The 24,470-nt window shown below is 37.5% G+C and overlaps 1 protein-coding gene across 5 annotated transcripts in view; it reads right to left on the bottom strand.

Moving 5' to 3' along the window:
- SIPA1L2 (signal induced proliferation associated 1 like 2) overlaps nt 1-24,470 on the bottom strand; it is a 151,911-nt gene that overhangs the window by 22,990 nt on the left and 104,451 nt on the right. For all 5 annotated transcript variants that reach the window (XM_069800746.1, XM_069800747.1, XM_069800751.1 and 2 more), the window contains 6 exons: nt 14,170-14,427; nt 10,524-10,607; nt 8,898-9,001; nt 8,383-8,486; nt 5,317-5,705; nt 1,455-1,679 (listed from right to left, as the gene is read on the bottom strand). In XM_069800746.1, coding sequence (XP_069656847.1) covers nt 1,455-1,679; nt 5,317-5,705; nt 8,383-8,486; nt 8,898-9,001; nt 10,524-10,607; nt 14,170-14,427 — 1,164 coding nt within the window. The remainder of the gene's footprint in view (nt 1-1,454; nt 1,680-5,316; nt 5,706-8,382; nt 8,487-8,897; nt 9,002-10,523; nt 10,608-14,169; nt 14,428-24,470) is intronic.

The raw sequence follows: 24,470 nt of genomic DNA, 5'->3' as shown, positions 1-24,470 counted from the left end.
ATCAACTTCAAAATGCAAAAACTTGTGGGAATCAATGAAGTTACCACTTTTTAAATGCAAATACTACTACGACTGAACCATTTAAGCAGTTCAAACATTGGGGGGGAAAATATGAAATCACTAGTACAGTAACTCAAAGAAACACAAATAACCAGGACAGGAAGGTAGTAACATCTATTTTTGAAAATTAGGAATTTAAGAGCTTAACTTCAGGCTCATATTTCATAGCATATATATTCGAGCTTGTATTTTTAAATACAAATTTTGCCATAAATATGCACATATATGCAATATGAGACATTAGATGCAAATAACCCATTCCCATTAAACAAAGACTAATCCCATATCAAACATTTGAAAATCAGGTACTGCATGTCCTCTTGTCAATTTATCAAGATATATAGGGCTGACTATGATTTACTGAGAGATAGAACTGAATAGCTTATGCACAAAAAGAAAGCAAGGAGGTTATTTGAAAAGATGATTTTGAAGATAACAGGAATTTAAAGGTTAGTTTTAAACAGCAGATTCAAACATTACTTATTACTGCTGCAGCACTGTGAAAGTATCATCTCTATCCATATTTGAGATACTGCACCTTATCCTTTGAGTACAAGCCTTTTTCTTCCACCTAAGAAGAATACATTTCTCATGAGCTATGCCTGTGTTAAACTGTACATATAGCTGTTCATTAGAACTGCTCTGAATATTTTTGTCTAAATGTTGCTTGCTAGAAAAATACGCAGTTTTATTGAAGCCTGCACATTTTGTAGAGTCTCGTGAAGAGAGGGTGAGATATATCCACACTTGATCTTTTTCTTGTGGGGTCCTAACCACCAGTTTGTACCTGTTCATTAAAAACAAAGCCAGTAAAAGATACCAAAGAACCACTAAAATACCCCCAACTGGCACTAATTTTTTAGAATTATCTACCATAGATCACTGATATGTTTATGGTCATCTCTCTCATCTGTAATGTATTAGCTGATGTGATAGGCAACAAGGTAGTAAGGTTTAACACAGAAACATTAGGAAGTAAGCTTTTTTCAACTAACTAAAGTTCCTGAAGATTTGCAGAAAAGGTCTTGAAGACCTTAATAAAATTGTACCTTCCCAATTATTTACTAGAGATTCAAAATGGAAATTCAGAATGTCTGATGTAGTCATACATTTTTGCCTACACACACTTTCAGAAATTTCTGTCAGCTTGCTGTATTTGACACATGGGAAAAAGATGCAGGTGGAGAGGACAGAGAAGAAAACTGCATCCTGTGTAGTTGTTGCCTTTTTTTCTTTTTTTTTTTTTTGGATGTATCTTTGGTACATAAAGGTACATAAAAACCCCCAAACATTTAAAAGCAAAACGGAATTTGTAATTTTTAATTTTTCTAGCCTATTTTAAAATTTATTTCCATTACCCTTCTTCCCCCAACAAAATGAAACAGTGTTCTTACTCATGGCATTCAGAAACTTCAGATTCTTCAGGTGTAGGACTTCCTTCTGATTTTTTCCATCCAATGACATATTTACTCACTGCTCCTTGTCTGTGGTATGGTTTTGAAACCGACCCAGAAATCTGTTGACTGCTATTCTGCGACACTATATAGACTTTGGAGGTATCTAGGGAGCCACTCTTTTTAGAGCAATGTGTTGATGGGCTTCCTGAATGATGTGACCCACTGCAAAAGTAAAGAAAACACACAAAAGCAAAAATGAAATCTATACAACAACAAATCAGAAACGCTTCACCTGGTATGCAGCTATAATTCTTAATGTTAAGTTTTTCTCAAGATTAAAATCAAGGTAGCAATATTGGTACAGTAATTTTCTACATACGAGCAGTGTACACATTAAAGCTCTTTGAGAACAGAATTCTGATGAGTTTCTAAAAAAAAGTAATGTATATAATTCAACTTGCTGAAATGCCAATGCAAACTGATACGAATTAAAATTAAAAGACTAAGTTCAAGACATATATATAGAATTTGTGTGTGCAATTTTAAGTAAATATGTACATACACGTTATTAATGGTATAATTCCATTTACATCAAGAACTACATAGGGAATTACCCCAAATAGCTCTCTAATTATAAAACTTCTGTGCTTTTCCACTTCATGTTAATTTTGCCAGTTCACGCCAGTTTAAGCTGTGTCTTTCATTCAGTACCACTGAGAATTTAATATTAACAGAAGTAAATTTCAGTTCAACAAAAACAGTCCTCTGGATAATTTTGATAGCCTCTTTTATTATGAATAATAGTACTAGTAGGCACTAATGAAACCTTTTACTGAAGACTCTCAAAATGATTTAAAATGAACTAAAGCAAACACGTCCTTGAAGAATAAATTTCTTCTTTTCACCTTGGAGGTGAAGTAAGCAAAGCATTCAGAACCCAAGTGCCTGGCCTAAAATCACAGGCTGGAACCTGAAGCAGCAGCTTCCAACTTTTGTTGTTGGTTTACAAATACCGAACACAGTGCTATCTTTTAATCTAATCCCAAAAGCATTGGATTAATTCAGAGGACCAGGAGGTGTTCTTGAAAGTGTAACAGAAAGTGGCTACTTTGCTGTCCATGCAGAGTCAAATACAAGCAATGCACATTAGATCAAATTAAAGTGCCTATTGTGGTAGAAAGTTGAATCATTAAGGCAATGGATTAATAATTTTGATCACGGTTAGTACGTGCATTTAATCTTAAAACCAATTTATTTTCTCTCCTCCCTCTTCCTCCCCAAAAAGCAGAAACAAGGCTGAGGTTTTGGGGGAAGAAAATAATGGGGGTGATGTTCAAAGGTTTTTTGCTTGCTATGCTTGCAAATAGGCAAATAAATTATGTAAATATGTGATGAATAAAATAATTCAGTTATGAAAAACTGAAATCTAAAGATGAAGCACACACTGAAACACAATGTAAAATACATATCAGATCAACAGCAAGGACATTATCCAGAGAATTTTAGACTTCTATTTGCAACTAAATTTAAGAAAATTTGAGCATCCAACCTCATTCTGTACGTTTTAAACAAGGGAATATTTTTGAAGTGAAGAAATAAAATGCCTATAAAAGCCTAGTTTTAGATAATGAGTTCAATGCAATGGTTGGAAAAAGCAGTATATATTTTTAGGATCCAAAAGATGTTCTATGTAAGAAACAAAGCAAAACTAAGGGCAATGAAGCTAAGCTGTTTCAGCTACAGTAACATGAAGGTATTTGATAATTCATGTGCACAATTAATATAAAATAGGAGAGAGAAAAACATTAATAACAGAGTTGTGAGGCATAATGTTGTGCATAGCTCAAGTCAGTATTCTTGCTTGAGATACTGTTTCCCACAGCAGGTTTAATTCTGTAAATCTCACTCGGACACTACAGTATTAGTTTTTTCAGGGGGTTCTTTATCTGATGATGTTAGAGAATCAGGCCAGTACCTTTCAACCAACATCTTTCCTGTGCATTGCACTTTATCTTTTCAGTAAACCGAACACAATTTCAATACAGAAATGTTCCATTTACAGATCAATCACATTCCACCAGTCTGTGAGCTTGTTTCTTGAAGTTTTACACTGTTCAGCTACCGAAGAACAAGTTTACTATTTAACATTTGTAAAATAATTGTGAATGAATGCCTCAATAGTGTTAGAATTTCATCATTATAGATTACAAAGAAATACAAACTCAGTGTCTGACCAGTTGGAAAATACATATAGGATTCAGCAGTAGATATCACATGCTTATATGTTAACTCAACTTTCTTATCTCTATTTGAACACATCAGTGTTGCAGCATCACAGCTATAAAATGAGGTATTTTTTTGTAATGTATGCCTGTGGGTGCTGTATAGGTGATGCTATCTTTTAAACCCAACTGTAAAATTATTTATCACTCCAACATAATTCGAAGGATATGTAAGCAAAGTTTAAATAGAACAGTTGGGTCACATAACATAAGTCAGACATTTTCCTATAGTAAAAGGATTTGGCACACAAATTAGAAGGTGATCATTTGAAAACATTGATCTTGCCAAAGTGGAATTGGGCAATCCTAATGTGAGTCGTCATCTCAACAATAATTGCTACTTTGGAAATGCCTAGCTAAGCTCACTTAAAATCTACATGCTGCTTCTTTTTTTAAAATTTTTTAATTAATCCATAAAATGTTTATTCCATAGAAGTGAGCAGCAGATTACTTAATGGCTGTCTGGCACTTTAAATATGACAGCTGCCACACAAGTGTTGAGAATATGTATTCTAGCCATTAGAAATCTATTTCAGCTCATGATTATGAAGTCATAGAAACACAGAGCTTACTTCTCGTGCTTTAGAAGTCTCAATATATAAAATTAGATCTCAACACACACAAAGCAGAGTAAAGCTGGAGCATCTGCGTTATCACATGGGTAGCAAAAGTTTAATGACAAAGCATTTACCTAGTTTTCACAATAGTCTATACTATCTTCTATAACTTGCAAAAAAAAAATGATCTGCAAGTTAGAATAAGTATACAATACTAATTCACTCATGTCTAGCGCATAAAGAAATGAGGACACAAGATATTATTTGGTTATTTTCCTGCACTGATTGACATTGAAAACAGGAAAATAAGAGGGAAAGAAGAATAATTTCCTTGCATCCTTTACAGAGTAAAAACCTTAACACATAGACCAAAGCTTCAACTTCAAAGTCACCATAAAATGGGAATTGGGAGATAAAGGCAACCAGCTGTAAAAGAGTACTTTCAAAGTTTGCTTTCCAACAGATGTACCATGCAGACATTCTACTGGTAACAAAAAGAGCTGAAAATCAATCAGAAATTCAGTTCAACAAACAAAATTGTAAAGCATACATCACAATAATGTAAATTAGGAGGGACGGTATGCAATGCAGTTTCACTATATGTAAAAATTGTCCATCACTATATGTAAAAATTGTCCTTTGCAATTCTTCTGATTTCCGTCAGCATTAGCTCCCAGGTAATTTGTTGCACCGTACTAAAAAAAAATAAAATTGAGTTAAGTTCTAGGTGCAAACTTCCCTTTTATTCAGGGATGTTTCCCAACTTTAAAAACCTAAGCAATGTGCACAAGGTCACATACAAAGTCTCCATCAGCTCTGGGAGTAGGGCTAGCTATGCTTTTTAGGCAGACTCATCAGAAATTGCCTGAAAATTGCTCATATCGGCATTTAAATACAACAAAAAACCAAAAGCAGTTAAGTGCACTTTCAAAGAAAGATAGACAGAGTAACAACAATGAAGAAGAGTTCTCTGTATGTTAATCTGTAATCCATAATCCCTAATTTGTAAGAAACACATACCTGGAGTGAGAGGAAATTTCACTTAGGTCTCCCATACTGCCTTCAGCTGTATGACTGGTAGAAATAGCAGAAGCATAGCTATGAACAGCATAGATTTTAGCTGGATCATCATCTGGCCCAGGAGTTTCAGAAGACTCGGTCCACTGGTCAGTACGACAATGTACTCCAGACCTGCTGCCAGCAAGGTGCAAAGGGGCCAGAAGAGGAGCAGGCATGCAGGGAGCTGTATCAATTCCACTGTCAGTAGAAGCCCCCTTTATATATGTTAATCCAAGCAGCTCAGGATCCATCAGATCTCCAGAACCAAAGTGTTTTTCATCACTGTTGCTGGATGTATTACTGGATAGGGTGTTGCTGCTTGAGTGGCTTGAACAGCTTTTGTCTCCAATCTTAACAACAAGAAAACAAACAAAAAAAAAGATGCCCCTCAAGTTAAACACTAAAATATTTATTTTCATATAAATTACTGAATTTGTGCCATTCAAAGACCATTCTGTTATTTTTCACAGTATGCTATAGTATAACTGCAAAGTATGAAAAGAGCTAATTACACCACCAGTTTCTATGAAATTAATTGCACAGCTGGCTAGACACATTAAAGGTTGATGTCACTGCAAATAAAAAGGCTCTAGTTCCATCTTCTATGGCAAATCTTAAGATCACACTTGAATTTTCTGATTATAGGACCTGCTTAACATCCATAAAATTGTATTTCTGAACAGTTGAAATAAGCATTTGTTAAAGCTAGAAGCATTGGTAATTATTTGTTAAAACAAGTTCTACTGCAAATCTGAAAAACACCAAAGACTGAATTATCGTTGGCTTTTTCTCAGTGTGGGTGAAATATGCAGCTTATTGGATCAAATCCAATTGGATGTGTGGCTAGTTAAACTGAAGCCAATTGCAATGTGTGTGTACCAGATGAAAGTAACTTAAGTCACATAGCATGGCTACTGAAGTGGAATAATTATGTCAGGCATTTATGTCAATAAAGTTGGGGGGTTTTGCTGTTTTTTTTAAAAGAGATTTTATAGAGAGTTGGATTAACTTATCTCTGTGACACAGTAGCCAGAATAAGGGCAGATGGACTTCTATTAGGTAGAATATAAGTGAAATAAACAGGACTCAAAATTTGAGAAGATTATTTTAGAAAAAAAGGAGGTGTTACACTTGTATTCATTCTAACCTTTACAAGATGGCTGTCACCTTAAAAACAATGGAACAATTGACAAAAATACAGTGAGCAGTTTTTCCAAGGACAGGGACTTGGAAAAAGGTGTCTGGAGAAAAGGCAGGTCACTTCTTACTGTAAATGTAAAATGGAACCAAAGTGGAAAGAAACAAGAAAGGGAAAACGAAAAAAGCTCAAAGGCATAACATTAGCCTCAGAAGATGTATTGTATGTATGAACCTTTCCCAAAATCTCCTCTGCTGAAAATACACGCTTAGGTACCTTCCTGACCCTGCAAGCAGCAGAGAATCTGGACAACAGCTATTGATACAGACATCTTGAACTGCTCAAAGTTCACTATGGCCATAGCTGAGGATCATTTTATGCATTTCCTTGTGCTAAGAGAAATTATTGTACGAAAGCTCACCATGACCCTAATTGTTATATGTTGTTAAAGACTGTGTTGTGGAGCAAGATTAAAAACCAAAAAAAACCCCCAAGAAACCACCACCCCCAAAAAAACCCTCCCAAACCAACAAACCAACCAAAACCCAGCAGGAATATGATATTTATTCCAGGAGAACAAAGATATCTTGAAGATAGCCAGTGAAATTCCCCCCACTCTCCTTCCCAAGTTAAAACTTATAAAAAGAGAGCATACACATTTTTTTTCTAATGGGTAAATATTTTACAAAGTTCTCGTACATTTGTTGTAGCCCTCTCTGTGAATTTCACTGGCTGGCAGAGCCTCATATGGCAATTTGAACTGAACAAAAAGGGGATGCACAAGAGAACATTACAAGGTCCTTTACAAGGTGATTACATTTTTTTCCTGTTTTACAGCATCGAACAACAAAATAGCCTCATTTTATTAGTATTATCTTTATAATAATGCTGGTTCTTACTTTGTACAATACAGTTCTTTTGCACCTGCACTACATATATGCATAGGCAGGCAAACACAAACATAAGGCCATTATGAAATTTTCTGTTCAGACCCCCACCATCCTAAAAGCATGAGAGTTGCCATTAGCCTAAAACTCTGGTTGAAGTTAAGCAAACTCATCATTTAACTTTGGTATCGGTGCTCTGTTTAGTACTGATTGTTACATATACTGATTCTAGCTTCCTGTCAACTTTGGCTTAAAGTAAAAGAAAGTATTTTTGTCTTCATGTGTGTAACTCTACAGCATGGTTCTGTTTATGATGGTACTTTTTTCGAGAAGTATCAGCCTAGATTATCATAAAGTATCAATGTACATAAGATGAGAAACAGGCTTCATATTCTTACCAATATAAATCTACAAATAGTGTACAGATTCCTACTACATATAGCAGGTTTTTCCATGTAACAAACACACAAAAAAAAATAGAAAAAGACCATGCATATCATTAAGGTACTTTCCATCACTAAGTCATTGAGGATTTTGCCATTACTGAAGACAAGCCACTAAACTAGCTAGTCTAGAAATCTGTTCAGCATTCCCAACATACAAACTACATTTTTACGGTGCTTATTGATAATTCTACTACATGGATATTTCACACAACATGACAAGTGGTATGGGGAACATTATTTTTTTTTTGAAAGGATATGAAATACTTCACAGAGTAAGCAAGCCAGTACAAATGAAGCTGTAAATACACAGCTGAGTGTAGACTATGCTAGTTTTATCTCCTCAGTGCCCCAGACCCAAGCCTTCTTAGAGTTCTTAGTTTTTAAACACAGATTAAGCATACTTAATTCACCCCACATGCAGGTGAGCATACTCCTTGCCTCCCAAAATTACTAAAATGTATTTTCAATATGTACTTTTTTAAGTCCAGGGTGGGTTTTGTTTTGGATTTGGGGTTTTTTTTTAGAGTTTTGAATGACATCCAAGTAAAAGACTTACATGTGAAAGTTTGTTTGGCGACTCCTTGCCACTGCCTTCTTTCTGTAAAGCCCGGTCTTTGTAGGAGCTCAGGACTTTGGTCGATGGTGCATGCCACTTGGTTTCTGCCATAAATAATTGTGTTTTAATTTCTGAATGCTAAAAAGATGAGTATACTGTACAAAGAAAAAAGGCACATGGCTTAGCATCAGGTTTCAAACCTGTACACTCTTTGGAATCAGAGATGTGTATCTTTGCAGAATTTCCTAAGATCTAGTTTTTCAATGATAATCACATGAAGTTCAACCTGCTTTTCATCATTCACGAGGCTTTCTGAAGTTCAGGAGTAGTTTGTTCCAAGTATTATCTAAATATCCCACACCATATTCTGTTAGACTGTCTGTAACAGTCCTCGCTTTCACAGTCGTATTACATGCTCTTTGTGTATGAAACCTCCACATCGGAAGGTGGCTGCACTTCAACAGGCACTGCATTGCAAAGAACATTTATTTTTAAGATACAGTGGTTTTTATTACCAGAATGTCTAGTTCCTTCCAAAGTTTCCTCTCGTTCTCTGCCTCCTTCACACTCCAGCGAGCCTGAACCTTGGTGGTGTTCATGGAGCAAAGGGGATTGGCACCTTTAAGCATAAACAGAAAATTAAGCTGTTGGGTTTTTTTCCTAGAAAACTAGTTACATGATGAACAACAACACTTTTTACTCTTCAAAGAAAGTATTCTGTAAGTGATTTGTTTCAACAACCATCACCCCCCGCCCCCAAGTAAGTTTACTAACATTTCCAAACAATGCATGGAAATATTTACATGCAATTTTTTCAGCAGCACACTGTTATATCTTAAGTGTGAACAGGACAAGAAGACACTGAACTTGAAGAAGAAATGCATTCTTGGGGCTACATATCCAAAGGTTTTGTAATGGAGAACTATGGTAATGTATGCTTAACCGCTTTATTAACTAAGCCCCACAGAAAGTAACCCTGCAGTTTTGCAGGTTTGCACACTCAGAACATGTAAGCTAGTACCAGACCCATTGCTTTGCATTGTATTCCAAAAGTTAAATTATTTCACAAAGCAACACACTAAAACCAAAGCTGCTATTAGAAATAACTGTGCTGGAAAAATGGCACAAGATGCATTTTCATATGTTTACCATAAAAAAATTTGCCAAAGTTTTATTTGAATTATTAGCATCTATTTAGCTGCCAGAGATTGCAATGAGTATTCTGAAATTCCTTGAGGAGTCTCCAAGATATTGCATATGTATCTGCTACATGGAATATCTTATCCGCAAACAGTCATGCCGAAGTAATATTATGCTTACAGACAAGGAGTCAAGCTGATGTTTTCAATATTCACTTTTTTTCTGAAAAGCAGCTTCTGAAAGCCACGTGGCAAGTCTGGAATGCTTTTATATTATGCTGTGTAGATACTGCCATAGCTCAACATTTTATAACAGGAGCGTTTTCAGCAGCTATATTTATACAACAAAGTGATAAATTTAAAGTAATTTAGAACAGACGTCTCACATAATATTCTTATAACATGGACAGTATATGGGGGTGGTCTTTTATACACAGATAGCTAACTTCTGAAACTTCAGCCCCAAGGAATTAACAGGGATGTGAAAGAACCATCTATATACTGCAACAGCCTTTTAGGGAGAAGAGACCTCTTTTAGAGCGCTACTTTTTTGAGAAGAGCTGCCAGGGAATAGATGCCACTGGAACAAGCACAGTAGGAAATAAAACCTTTGAAGACCATGAAGGTAATTTTTTAATCAAATACCCTTCCACTGAAGCAAAAGAAGGAGATGATATTATTTTATTCCAGTTCTGAGTTACTAGCTGATTTCTGGCCTGTTTCTGGGAAAGCAAACTGAAGAATTGTTTGTTATTTACCTAAACTGTGAAATAGCAATTTGGTCCTAAAGAGTTAAAGTGGTATGGCTTTAAAATTTTATTGGCATACATGTTACGTTAAAGATCAGTAAACCTGTCTGAAAATATACTAGAGGAGTTTGCAAATAAATCTATGATACACAACTTTCACATAAATTTTGTTTCAGAAAGAAGATGCATGGGAGCTATAGCAAGATTTAAAAAAAAAAAAAAAAAAGAAAGAAAAATAAAAAATCACCAGTACCCATCATATCCCACTTGCTGTCTCCACTGGCTGCTCCCACTGGGTCCTGGGTCACTGGAGGAGGACTGGTTGCTCGGAGAACTTCTGTAATGTTGACTAGAGTCATTAACAGTGCACTGAGGTATTTGCAGGGTTTCAGATTTGAACTGGGCTGTGCTTCTTTTATGAAATACATTCATTTTTACAAATAATGCAGATGTAGTATGAACACTTAATTATTTTCATTTTGTGAATTTACAGTTTTATCTTTGTTTCATAAAACTCAAACAAGAATTTTTAAAGTATATTATTTATTTCATCACAAATAAAATCCTTCCAACTGAATATATGAAAAAGGCACAAAAAGAGGAAGACTAAGTACCATATCCTATTTTTCTTATAGCTAGCTTTACTTCTGAACAAGTGGGATTACTCAGGAGTCAAAGCAGCTGGGTTAGGTCTCTAAATTTACATGTTGGAAGCTCTCATGATGGATCAGAAATGATTGTTAGTTGCTTTGCATGTATTCCAATTTTCAACATAGTAATTTAGAAGAGGTAATAACAATACTTTTTTTTATTAATTCTTCAACATAGAAGAGCAATAAGAAAACATTTTCATGAATAGTATTTTTTGTACTTATTATTTAAACTTTTGTGCCTCATGTCTTAACAATGTCTCCAATTACTCTTCTTGGATTTCCAGACCGTTGAAATGCAATGCTCAAATTTGGTTTTGACTACCCTCCTGTCCTTCACTTCTGTGCATATCAGTCCATAACTACAATACAATTTCCCTCAGTGACATTACTTTTTTTTTTTTTTTAAAGGCTATATGTAGAAATTAATGTATGTACTTAGGGAAGAGGTGAAAAGAGGTAGTTTTGGATTTATGCACAACACTTTCCCAAGGATGTGACATTCAATAAGCAACTTTACTGTTCAGCTTGAAAATTTTAAAGACAGTAGCTATTATATTTTGTCTAACAGCCAAACACATATACAGTAAGTAGATAGTGTAGCACCTAATTTTTCATCATGTCTCCCTCTGATAAGCATTGACAGTACTGAGCCTCTCTCAACCAACTGAAATAGTCTATAGGCTACAGTTGAATTCAGTTGCATGTTCTTGCTTCTTACAACCAAGAACTTTGCATTTCTTGCACAGCTTAAGTGAACCTGCATTAAGGGATGGGTAAGTTACGATCCCATATGTTTCCAGTCTCCAGACTGATGTTTAGGACATTGTCCTCAAAACCAGGACATTGGTTTGTACTATCTCAGGCTGAAGAATGTCTAGATCCCAAGCCTCCCAATTGCTGGAGAACTGTCTAGCCATTAGCCTACTAAACAGTAGGTGGCCACAAAAGGAGAACCACAGAAATCCAGTCAGGGAATGCCTCACGCAGTTCCTTTATGGAAGAGTTGCAGCTACCTGCTCTCAGGAATGGATTCCAGACCCCAGGTGAAAGGACACACTTGCCTACAAGTGTGACTGAGGGACTAAAGTACACAGAGACTTCCTGGTGCGAAAAAACAGAAGAGTGAGTCTGAAGCTTCACTTTTAGGCACCTGCTATGAGCGGCTGTCACAGAATTAGGCATTTTGTAAAAACAGGAGTAGAGCTCAAGGATATCCTTGTATTTCTTAGTGACTAATTAGAGTAAACTCCTTGATCAACACAAAAACATTTGTATTGCCTTCTCAAAACACTTAACTCTCCTCAGGAGCTGTACAAGGGGTATAGGTGTTCACCTCCCAGTTTTTAATTTCACTCCAGTGACTGGGCACCTAAATGCTGCGTGTCACAGTAGTTGAACTGTTGCTACTTAAGTCTTTTACTATATCTAGCCCACATTTCTGTTGCTTCTTCCTCTTTTTATCTCTAAAAACAACCATTTTATCACCAAGTTCAATGTTAGCTCATCTTCAGATCCATTGCTATAACTCCTCTGTTTATCAACCTGCCTGCACTCTTCAATTTGTCTAAATTGATATTGGGTCTCTGACCCTCTAAAATCTCTTCATCATTTTCTGAGCCAGAGTATACATTTTCACCCTTGCAAGACTACTTACAAGTACTAATCAACCCTACTTCAAACTCTTTGGTTTTAAGCACATCTTTCTGCCAAGCCATCAACTATGCCTCTTCCCATGTGGAAAGACCTTGCCAATTAGGTATCTTTCTTTTCATGTTTCAAGACCCACATGTCACAGTTCATCATTTTCCTCTCTTTTCATTATTTATACTCTGTACCATGTCCTCCCCAGACTAGCACTTCTGCTTTGTACTTGTTTTGTTTAAGTGATACAGGAATTTCTTCATGACAAGAGATGGCCTCTGTCTCAGCATTTTTTCACATGCTTCACTGAGTGTTAGGAGAAGCACCACTTATGTTTGTGAAGGTTCCTGGAGATGAGTAGTATGTCAGAAACCTTCCATTTTTTCCTCTGTATAGGCATACAGTATGTTTAAGAAAGCTCCATAAATCCTGAAGTATTTCTAGACACTTGATACATTGTCCCCTTATGCTAGATGTTACCGAGAATTTCAGCAGCAAGACATTAGGAAAAGCTGAAGCCCTATAATGGTATATACATGCTTACAGAAATGCACCTCTCTTTTTTTCAGGGGGTGAGGAGGGCGGTAGGGGAGAAGGAGAATACAAATGATCAAATGGTCATAACTGGGAGTCTGCCTTCCCCAGACCATGACATAGACATATTTTCAAATATGTACTACTATTACCTGCATACATTTCAAACAATCTAAAAAGTCACTAATTCTTTTTTACTAAATAAGATAGATAGTGTAGCAATAGCGGTATGTCATGATTTCGTCCAGAATATTTTAAAAGCTATATAAGACCAGTATTTTAGATTTTCATATCAATTAGATATTTTCAAAATGCAGTATTTTTTTCCTTGGAAATTAGAACTACATCACCCCATGGAAAAAGGGCATGAACAGAAATAATTGCAAACAATAAAGGACAGAGAGTTCTGCTCAAGACATATGGTTTCCCTAAATAATTCAAAGGTCATGTATTTACAAATTTTTAACTTTAAAAATAATTTTTATCTTATGAAAAATTATGATTAAATTAGAACAGAGCTAATATTTAAGGATACCATCCCCTCATCTAAGAGGTGTTACATATTCAAATCACAAGCTCTGCTTTGTTTAATTAAAAGCAAAGCAAAGCATAAGGACTGGTAATGAGTTACAGAACCCTTTGAAACTATGCCAATAGCTTGGTAATGAGATTAAATAATTCATTTTCAAAGGGATGAGCTCATTTTATTTACACTCATTATTTGTTTAAATAGGCTCTCAAAAGGTGGGGGACAGGACATTGTTGAGATCAAGAAGTCACAAGGCAGTTTCCCATTTTATTGATTTGGGACTAAAGGGAAAGGTTGGCTGTCCTCAGCAGTAGGCTCCTCAGTACAGTCCACTTCCATCACAAACGACAAAAGTCACTTGTTTCAAGTAGAGGGAACTGGGCTCAGTGAACGCCCTTTAATACAACCTCAGAATTAGAATTACTGTCAAAACTCCACAAAATAAGGTTTAAAAAATAAGTATACCAAAGTTCTAGAAAGCAGAGATACCTAAAGTAAGGCACATTAGGAAAATGACAGGCATTAAACAGAGAGCATATTACCTTGCACCATCTGGCAGTTTTCTATCAAAGGAAGTGCTGCGAGGAATGGCTGTCTGAGCCTGCTGGAGAAGCTGCTGGCACTGCAGTCTGTCAGATGTTCCTAGGATTGGAGAGGCACGAGAGAGAGGCTGCCCAGCGGGAGTCGGCACCCGATGCCAAGTGGTATTCCTTCTGAAAGGGGTTTTATACTCACATGGGGTGCCTTCACTGTCAAGTTTGTATTCCACCATGGGTATACGACAAAGTTCTGAACAACCCCTGTGGGACAAATAAAAATGCTGATCAGTCTCACTGGAGGGAACAGAAAAAGAAATCTTGCACTCTACAGTCAGAAGTATAGGCATGTTTTTCTTCCAGGTGACCAAAGGTGTTCATATAGCATCGTACAACCCTTCGAACGCTTCAAAACTATCATGCCAACCAGGTGGGAAACATTTCAAAATAAAGGATCTGCTCTCATGTGCTCAAAGGTTTTTGACCTCTCGCCTTACCCTTCAAAAAGGAGAAAATACTAAGCTTTTACAACTTAATCTGCAGCTTGAATTTTACATAATAAAAACTAGTAGAAACAAAGCATTCAGAAGTCAGAAAGCTCAAGTTCTTCTATAACAGCTTTAGTTTGTTTAAATTGCATAAATACAAATAATTTCTTAATGTAAAAATTTACGTATCCAAAATTACAAAACATGTAAACTGAATGGTTTTTAGCGGTATTGAGAACTTTCCTTTTGAATCCCACCTTGTCCCCACTGAATGACAGAGCATATACGCTGCGAAGCAAATGATTAAGTGGCATCTAAATATTTTTCTATTTGTTTTCAAAGTATACTTTCTAATGTCTCTCTTCCTGGGCATCTCTATGCCTGGAAGAGAAACGGGGAAATGGAAGGAAGAGATAAATCAGAAACAGTCTGGTTTACAACCTCTGCTTGAAGCTTACAGCGTGGTTAAATACTAACAGTATTCCCAGAAAGCATAAACTCAGGTAAAAGTAGTGACAGTGTTCCCCAAAAGATCGGTCTGCCTGTGGGATATTTGCTGTAAACTCAGGCTGGACTTGAATTAAGGGTTACTGTTTCAGAAATTAGTTAATAGAAGCTTCACACCCTTTTTAAGACAGCACTGATTATCATTGCAGATATTTTATATTCTCGCATATCTCCTCGATTATTTGTCTGACAGGCAGTGTGTACTAAATTAACATCTATAAAGAAAACACCCTAAATAAACTTCATGCATTGTGTTAGAATTAAGTAAGAAATAGTGAAAATTTGCTTCTCTGTCTCAACTAACAATTCTGCTCTATCCCTTGAGCTGAGTCTTGACTGAGCTTTGTTTTTGTTGAAAACTCAACATTCACCATTTCCGACTAAATTAAAATCACCTAGAGAAAGCGTAATAGAGTGTAAAGTGTTTGCAGTCTTAATCCTGAAAAAGTTTTGGCACAAATGATTTAACACAAATGTGCAGTTAAATAAATTGTATAGGTTCTCATACATTAAATTAATGTGCCCCCAAGCTTCTGAACCAAACCCAAAAGAACATTTTCATTGTCAATGTTCTGGTAAGCAGACAAAAAAAAAGAGATATTATAAAAATGCTAACTATGTTATTCAAGGCTGTTGAAGAGAAGATGCATGTGCAGCTGTAGCAGTTACATTCTAGATACCTTGTACATGCCCAGGCTGCTGAATTTTGTGGTACTAAATAGGCGGGGTTTGGGTTTGTGTGGTGGGGTTTTGGTAGCAGGGGAGGGGGCGGCAGGGCCGGCTCCTGTGAGAAGCTGCTAGAAGCTTCCCCGGCTCCAAGTCGGACCCACCTCTGGCCCAGGCCGAGCCCGTCAGTGATGGTGGTAGCGCCTCTGGGAGAATGTATGTAAGAAGGGGAACCAGTAGTGAGTAGGGGATTGGAATGTGAGAGGAACCCCTCTGCAGACACCGAGGTCAGTGAGGAAGGAGGGGAGGAGGTGCGCCGGAGGGGATGCCCCTGCAACCCGCAGTGAGGCGGCAGGCTGTTCCCCCCCAGCCCGTGGAGGTGAGCGGGGGAGCAGATGCCCACCTGCAGCCCGGGGAGAGAGGAACCCACACCAGAGCAGGGGGACGCCCCCCAAGATGGCTGTGATTCCATGGGAAAGCCTGCGCTGGAGCAGGCTGTGCCTGAGGGACTGCAGCCCGCAGAAAGGACCCGTGCTGGAGCAGTTCATGAAGGACTGTCTCCCATGAGAGGAACCCCAGAGTGGAGTAGGGGAAGAGTGTGAGGAGTCCTCCCCTGAGGAGGAAGGAGCAAGTGGTAGAGAAAACTGGGAGTGGAGTTGAGCTGGGAAGGAGGGAGGGGTGGGGAGAAGTGTTTTAAGATTTGGGTTTACTTCTCATTATCCTGTTTTGATTTGATTGGCAGTAAATTAAATTGATTTTGGTTTTTTCCCCAAGTTAAGCCTGTTTTTTGCCCGTGACCATAAGTGGTGAGTGATCCCTCCCTGTCCTTGTATCGACCCACGAGCTTGTCTTTGCATTTTCTCCTCCTCATTCCACCGGGGCGGAGGAGTGAGTGAGCAGCTTCGTTGTGCTTTGCTGCTGGCTGGGTTTAAACCACGTCAGAGGCAAACTGTTTATCCTGTAGCATTAAATCTGAGTCTCTGCTGGCACTCAAACATATGAAAAATGTAAAGAACTCTAAAATATAGAGGATGAAGCACTAAGCGTGGAGATTAGTAGCCAATGGAGGGTAGAAGACACTGTGATGAACACGAGCAGAAGAGGAGTCACCAGAATGCTCCAAAACAGAACTCAGAATTCCTGTTTTTTCAAGGTTATTCTTTGATCAGAAGTATCAGTATTAAACACCCCAGTAAAATTTGACATGTGTAAACTCCCTGACAAATCACAGCTGGACATGCTGGAAGCATCAGAGAAATTCACTTAATGATTTTCTGGTTTTGCTTCCCTACGGAGGTAAGACCACCCCAATAGTCTCCTCCCACAGACAAGGAATGGAGCTACAAAGAAATCAATGTTATAGAATTGCCAATTAATTTCAGAAGGTCAATTTGATGTATCTATAGCCTTCCCCCCCACCCTGAAAACACCACAGTTATTCAGACCACCACTTCAAACTACCTCAGTTCATGTATCTATTTTTTAAAATTGTTTCACACTTCTGAAAATAACAAAATACATGTTGGGCTCTTAGAATGATGAACATCATAGAAAGGCCAAGTTAAGCAAATTGCATAGCATTGTGCAAACATTTCTACTGCTGAAGCATATATAGAATAGTTTTCTCCAGTGCAATATTCAACTGCTTATATCCCAAGACTGAATAGTCTTCACAGAAGTTCCCTGCCTCATTCACTGCCTGCAACAAAGATGACCAAGGCGTAGGAGACAATAGCCTCCAGCAACACAACCTTGACTCATTCCCAGAGCAGGTCCATGTTACATGAACATAGAAAAGTTCTTAAAGGAAAAAATAACCTAAGATTGATTATTCAATTAAAGACTTTCATAAAGCTTTATATACAAAAGAAACAGAACAAAAAATGCACAGATGACATAGCAAGGTTAGTATTAGTTTAGTGCACTGCATAATCTTTCATGTGGCCATATATACAGTGTCATTATCTGACTAGGAAGTTGGACAATTATGTAGGCTACAATTTCAATCACCCTTCTGCTGATTTCTTAGTACTGTTTCACCCCCTTCTTCATTCCTATAGACCTTAAGTGTTAGAAACAAACCATCCCTTCCCCAACTTTTATTAAGATACCGATTTCACAGTCCGTCTTGGTAATTGAGAAAGTTATAGCATGTACTTGTCATTGTATCCCTTATTAGATAGTCCCTGTAAAGTACTTTAAATGCTGTAAAAATAGCCATGGGTTTTGAAGGCGAAAGAGATTGTTGCTACTATTTAGTTTGACTCAGCTTGCTAACTGAATAACTAAAGCATGATATAAAAATAGCAAACAACAAGCTTTCCCGCAAAGAATAAGAATTTAAAATTTTGTAAAATTTTGTGTTTGTTTACATCATGAAAATTTATTCCTCCGACAAATGAAAAAATTATTCAGGACACCATTCCTGCAAACAAAAGGCTTACAAAACAACCCGATTTCAAGTCACTATGAAAATCTAACAAAGTTACTTTTAAATTCAAAATGGATCCCCAATGTGACTTGTAACTGGCCCCCCCAAAATTTCCATGGTTAAAATGGAACTACTTCATATGGCTTCCTTTGTCAAATAGACTTTTTAATTTTAAAAGTGACAAACCAGTAAGTTCAACATTTATATGAAATATTATGCTTTATTGCTTCACAAGCACTGCCTAAAGAACAGATACTGCAGTATACTGAGATATGTAAAGTCATAATTGTAGCTACCTCCTGTATCAGAAACAAAGAGAATCAATTACTTCATGCCTGCAATCCAATAAGGATCCCACCCCCTGCCATGGATCAAACTGCAAGTTATCTTGCATGAAAAGAACCACAAAATTAAATGAAATTTCCTATTAAATATTTAATTTGTCCATTATCTAACTTCTATTTATAATACTGTTACTTATTCCACTGGATGAAGAATATACATTGGCACTGGTTTTGAATAATAGCTTTTAATTCACTTTTTAATTTAATTTTTTTTAAATTCAAGAATATGTAAAGACAAATCTATATTTTATGATCTTAAAAAGATATTTAAATTTATGCTAAACAAGTATAGGCTATCAAACATCTTTCTCAATTATATTCAATATAACATTTTGAAAAACAGACTCATGTTATTTATCAAGCAAGTGTGACCAATTCTTAACCACACATCAGAAATGATAGCACTTTCTGTCTTTCGCCATAGTTTGGTATTAATTAAATCAATCCTCCAACATAAAGCACAGGCTCCTGCTAATATCTTTGGTTCAAGAGCCATATTATCCTATAAAAACATTTGGTTAATAAAACCTACTCTGCAATTACACAGAGCATGACTCTATGATACAGCCAGCAGGTCATGACTGTATATTAAAATTTAAGAGTCTACTATAAAAATCTGCAATATTCAAACGTTACTGCACGGAGCATTATGTTCTGAAACAATTATCAAGCAGTCCATTATATTTTTCAAACTACATTAACCAAAGCTTTCAATATTAATTTAAGATTCCATAGAAACGTTCTGTAAAAGGCTCTGTGAAGGGCCTATATTAGGCAAGGATGCTAGTTAAAAAAGGTAAATGTTCATCACCATGGAAAAGTTAGAAGCTTTCATATACTATGACCAGCAGTTTGCCACCTTGATAACTACACAAAAGCCTTCTTTTCTGTTAGATCCTACCACTATCAACTACTCAGTATGACTTTGGTATCTGGACCCCAGCTATTTATAGATTTTGTGCATCATGAACGGTTTGTTAGGGTAATAACAAAACTAGAATAACTGGTTACAATTTAACTTTAGTTCAATGTATCACATATCTGAACCACTAAGGGGGATGTAGGCACAGAGGAGCAATCGCTGGTGTTCACCAGTTGTACTACACTGGTAAATTATCCCGTACTATCATCATTTCAATTCAAAACATGTAATCTTGCTTAATAAGGAGTCTTTAACTATATCTAGCAGTACAATATGTAATTGCATTCTTCTAACTCAAACTTTGTGTTTAAAAGTAATCACTTCTATTACGGTGCATGTTTGTTCTTATGCTGTAGCACCTCGCACCAAGTGTCGTAATGAGACTGAGGACTCATCATGGAATCTATTAAATCAACATTATAAAACATAGGTTAGTTTCAGATAATTGTAGGGACTTAACTGAAAAGCACAATTTAGTAGCTTAGTTTTGTTTAGACTTACTGTGTAGTTAAATAAGACATACACATATTTTCCCTTCTCTGACACTCTAAATCACCTCCTGGACTCCATTGACTCCCTATACCAACTAAAGCGCAAGCCCAAGATACTGGATAAGATTCAAATGGCCTAAGAGAACTTTGGTCAAAAAGTCAAGACAAAAATTCCAAGTTCTGACATCTCGGAAACCTGTTAACTGTAGTCACACTGCATCAAAAAAGAAAGAGATGTCATTGGAAAAACAGTAAATCAGTTTTACTTTAAAATAATTTCACAGCACAATAGATGTACGTGATGATTGCTTACGGGCAACCTTAGATAAGGCTGCTGCCCACTTCACCACTCCTGGTTTGAGGCGAGTGATAACTCTCTGGCAGTTCCTTCATAGAGCTGAGGAGTTGAAGCAGACAATCCCTCCTTTATGAAGATACACTCATTGTCCTTCTGATCTTTGTTACTATTCAGTTTTAAACCCAATCTTTGTGTTGGTGAGCTGACAAACAATTTAGAGGCCTCCTAAGAGCCTCTACACCTGCATTGTTGTATGAATGAGACAAGAGAAATACACACAGGATGTTGGGTGAAAGCAGCTAGTCAGGAAATAAGAGGAGAAAAAAAATGCAAAACAACCAAAGTATTTGGTGTACTTGCATGATCAGTAAGGCAGTTAACACCCGCTGCAGTCTCTGCTGATGGAAACTAGGACATGAGCAGAGCAAGTCACATTTCTAAATCCCAGAGAACAGGAAAAAAGCTACACCAAAAGACAACAATTATGGGGAATAAAGGCTTGAGACGCTATTGGGAAGAAGGAAAAATCACTGGGAAAAATAGATAAATAGGAAAGATTTTTGTGACATTAAAGAGAAAAGCCTTCAAAATTCACCATGAGACTGTAAGATGAAGAAGAGCTGGAAAAACAGCGGCAGGGATGTAAAAGTTATATTATGCTCCAACTTAAGAAATGGAAATGATGAGTAAGGGAGAGGACAAAGGAAGTAGGGGGAACAGTACCAAATGGAGACTTAAGTCTTTGAGCTCCAAAAGGACTGAGTTCAGAATGAATCCTGATTGTGAAGTAGTCTTTTAAGATACTGGAGAGACAAGATTAGGAATAAGACCACACATGAGAAGATACAGGAAAACACAAGTGATCCTCTTCAAAGAAAATGAAGCCGAACATGTTTCCCAGAGAGAAGTTATGCAGTCTCTATCCCTGGAGTTTTTGAATCCCTGACTGGATAAAGCCCTGAATAACTGGCTTGACCTCACAGCTGACTCCATTTTGAGCAGGAGGTTGAACCAGATAATCCTCTCTGGTCCTTTCCAAACTAAATTATCCTCTGATTCATGAACCCAAAAGTTTTTCAATGAGGTAAAGATCAGATCACTTCCAATTTCTGCAGAAATATTGCACATTCCAATCCAGAAATAACAAAAATGGATCCTAAAAAATGCTTTATATAATAGTAGGTATATATACCCCAGGTTATTTACAATGAAAAACTTCTTTGCTGACCCAGAATTGAGTAGGCAATATATTAAGCTTCAAAATGCCAAAAACGTGGTTCTTTTTGAGTTTCGTATTGTGTTTGTGTGGCAAGGTTTTGGTAGCAAGGGGGGGGCTACAGAGGTGGCTTCTGTGAGAAGCTGCTAGAAGCTTCTCCTATGTCCAACAGAGCCAATACCAGCCGGCTCCAAGACGGACCCACCACTGGCCAAGGCCGAGCCCATCAGCAACGGTGGTAGTGCCTCTGGGATAACAGTTTTAAGAAGTGGAAAAAAAACCTGCACAACAAAAACTTCAGCCAAAGAAAGGAGTGAGAGCATGTAAGAGAAACAACCCTGCAGACCCCCAGGTCAGTGAAGAAGGAGGGGGAGGAGGTGCTTCAGGTGCCGGAGCAGAGATTCCCCTGCAGCCCATGGGGAAGACCATGGTGAGGCAGGCTGTCCCCCTGCAGCCCAGGGAGGTCCACGGTGGAGCAGATCTCCACCTGCAGCCCAGGGAGGACTCCACGCTGGAGCAGTTGGATGCCCCTGAAGATGGCCGTGACTCCAAGGGAAAGCCCATGCTGGAACAGTCTGTGCCTAAAGGACTGCAGCCCATGGAAGGGACCGATGCTGGAGCCGTTCGTGAAGAACTGCAGCCTGTGGGAAGGACCCACGATGGAGAAGTTCGTGGAGGACTGTCTCCTGGGGAAGGGACCCCACGCTGGAGCAGGGGAAGAGTGAGGAGTCCTGCCCCTGAGGAGGATGAAGCAGCAGAGACAACGTGTGCTGAACTGACCCCAACCCTCATTCCCCATCCTCCTGTGCTGCTCGGGGGTAGTTAGAGAATCTGGGAGTGAAGCTGTGCCCAGGAAGAAGGGAGAGGTGGGGGGAAGGTGTTTTAAGATTTGGGTTTATTTCTCATTAGTCTGGTTGATTGGCAATAAATTAGGGAAAATTAACTTAAGTCAAGTCTGTTTTGCCCATGACGGTAATTACTTGAGTGATTTCTCCCTGTCCTTATCTCGACCCACAAGCTTTTCATTGTATTTTCTTTCTCCTGTCCAGCTGAGGAGGGGAGTGATGGAGCAGCTTTGGTGGGCACCTGGCATCCAGCCAGGGTCAACCCACCACAAGTCTTTTCAATCACGTTGAATAATAGAGAGAAGGGGAGGAAAAAAAAGAAAAAAAAAAAGAGACAGTCTGGAACTCCTATTTACATTTCTCCACAGAGACAATCAGAGTTTTGCCTGGCATTTTTGGTTTTTTTTCTGCTTGACTGTAACAACTGTACACAGAGTAAACTTCAGTAATTACAACTAACTCCTACTAGGAGTTCATTCATAACTAAATGTAAGAAAAACTCAAAGACTTTTTATTTGGATGAGAAATATGATAAGCATCAGAGAATTGCTTTCAACTTTGTATTTTTTAGTTTATATTTCTTTTGTTAGACTATTTCTTCGTGGAGACCATATATTACATACATTGCCTAGGTTTTCCTTTGTTTTGATGCAAATCAAAATAGAAAAAGATGCTCGTACAGTAAAGTTTCAGCTTCCTAAGGATTGTAGTAACACTGCATACTTAGCCTTACTCTCTTAAGTACAATGAATTTAAGAAAAGATGTTAAAATGCAAATTGTATATACTGGCAAAGGCCATGTTTACACATCCTTTTCCTTGAAAACTATATTGGGAAGAAAAAAGCTCAAAAGAATTTCTAAGAAGTGTCAGAAAACAAGTCTTTATTTTTTTAAACAATAAAAGAACTCTTTTTCTTTTATGCAGAAGAAAACCACAATGTTTTGGTTATTTAGAGAAGAGACAAAGCACATGGTGCATGATGTATTAGAGATGGGGAAGAGGGCAGGCCATACCTTATTCCTAAAGTTCTGTTGTTTGTTTGCTCGTGCTGCCGCCCTTTGACATTGACCTTCTATTAGGACTCGCACTTCAAATGTAACAGCCTAGGTTGAAATCTCTGGTGCTAATCAGAGTTCTGACAGAGTTTGTTTTTGCCAAGAGCCTCCATCAGGCTAAATCACAGTGTGTATGTCTCATTCCCTGAATCTAACAATGTTATAAGTAGCACAGTAATTCTGACAGTAAAGACAGTTAAGCATTTTCTACCATTTTATTTTTTGTTCGGTACAGAAGATAAACTTTTGCAAGTGATATGGCTTCCAATTAATATCACTATATTTCCTTAGTGCTAGTTCTTTCAGTCACCACTAAAAAACATCATCAGCTAGAGTCTTCAGGTATTTACAGCCTTTGTAGGTTAGTAGCAGGGGTGGTAATTAAAAGCTTTGGTACGTTAAAATTCTACTTTTACAACCAAAAGTTCAGTTTCAGGTTTTTCTGCTTTAACCTGCCTCAAGTGTTGTTAGGCTGGCAGTATCCTGCCAGCAATTCTAGACCTGCCTTCTTTCTAGCTCAGATGGCTTAATTAAAAAATAAATAAATAAAAAATTAAATAATCTGAAGGCCCCATGAACTATCCCACTAGCTTATGGCAAACACCCTTGGGAGAAGACTTGAACTCCTCCACACAGTAAACCCTTCCCCTTAAAAACATTTTCCCAAACATTCTATACTCTGTTGGTTTTCTGTTACTTTAAAGAGCCCTAGAAACAAAATTGCCTATTAAGATCACAATCATTTAAGAGGAACAAGCATCAGGACTGGAAAATACAGGAAGTCGTTACACCTATTCTATTTGTAAGGAAGAGTTTGCAAAGTTCAAGAGAATAAAACAACCTCAAAAGAAATGCAGTAGTACTTAGTAATGGCGCACACGCAGTTTCAGTCATAGTTACTGAAATATTTCCATTTTCAAAATTAGCTACAACAGCAGGAAAAAAGTCTGTTAATTGTTCAGATCAACAGGTGGAAACTATCGCTGCTACATCTCTTACAGTGATTGTACTGGAGCTTCTGTTTCTCGCCCATCCCTGGAAA

This window comes from Haliaeetus albicilla, chromosome 13 (genome assembly GCF_947461875.1).
Source record: "Haliaeetus albicilla chromosome 13, bHalAlb1.1, whole genome shotgun sequence".
Taxonomy (NCBI): domain Eukaryota; kingdom Metazoa; phylum Chordata; class Aves; order Accipitriformes; family Accipitridae; genus Haliaeetus; species Haliaeetus albicilla.
The sequence above is the reverse complement of the archived record's forward strand: the minus strand, read 5'-3'. Positions and strand labels throughout refer to the sequence as shown.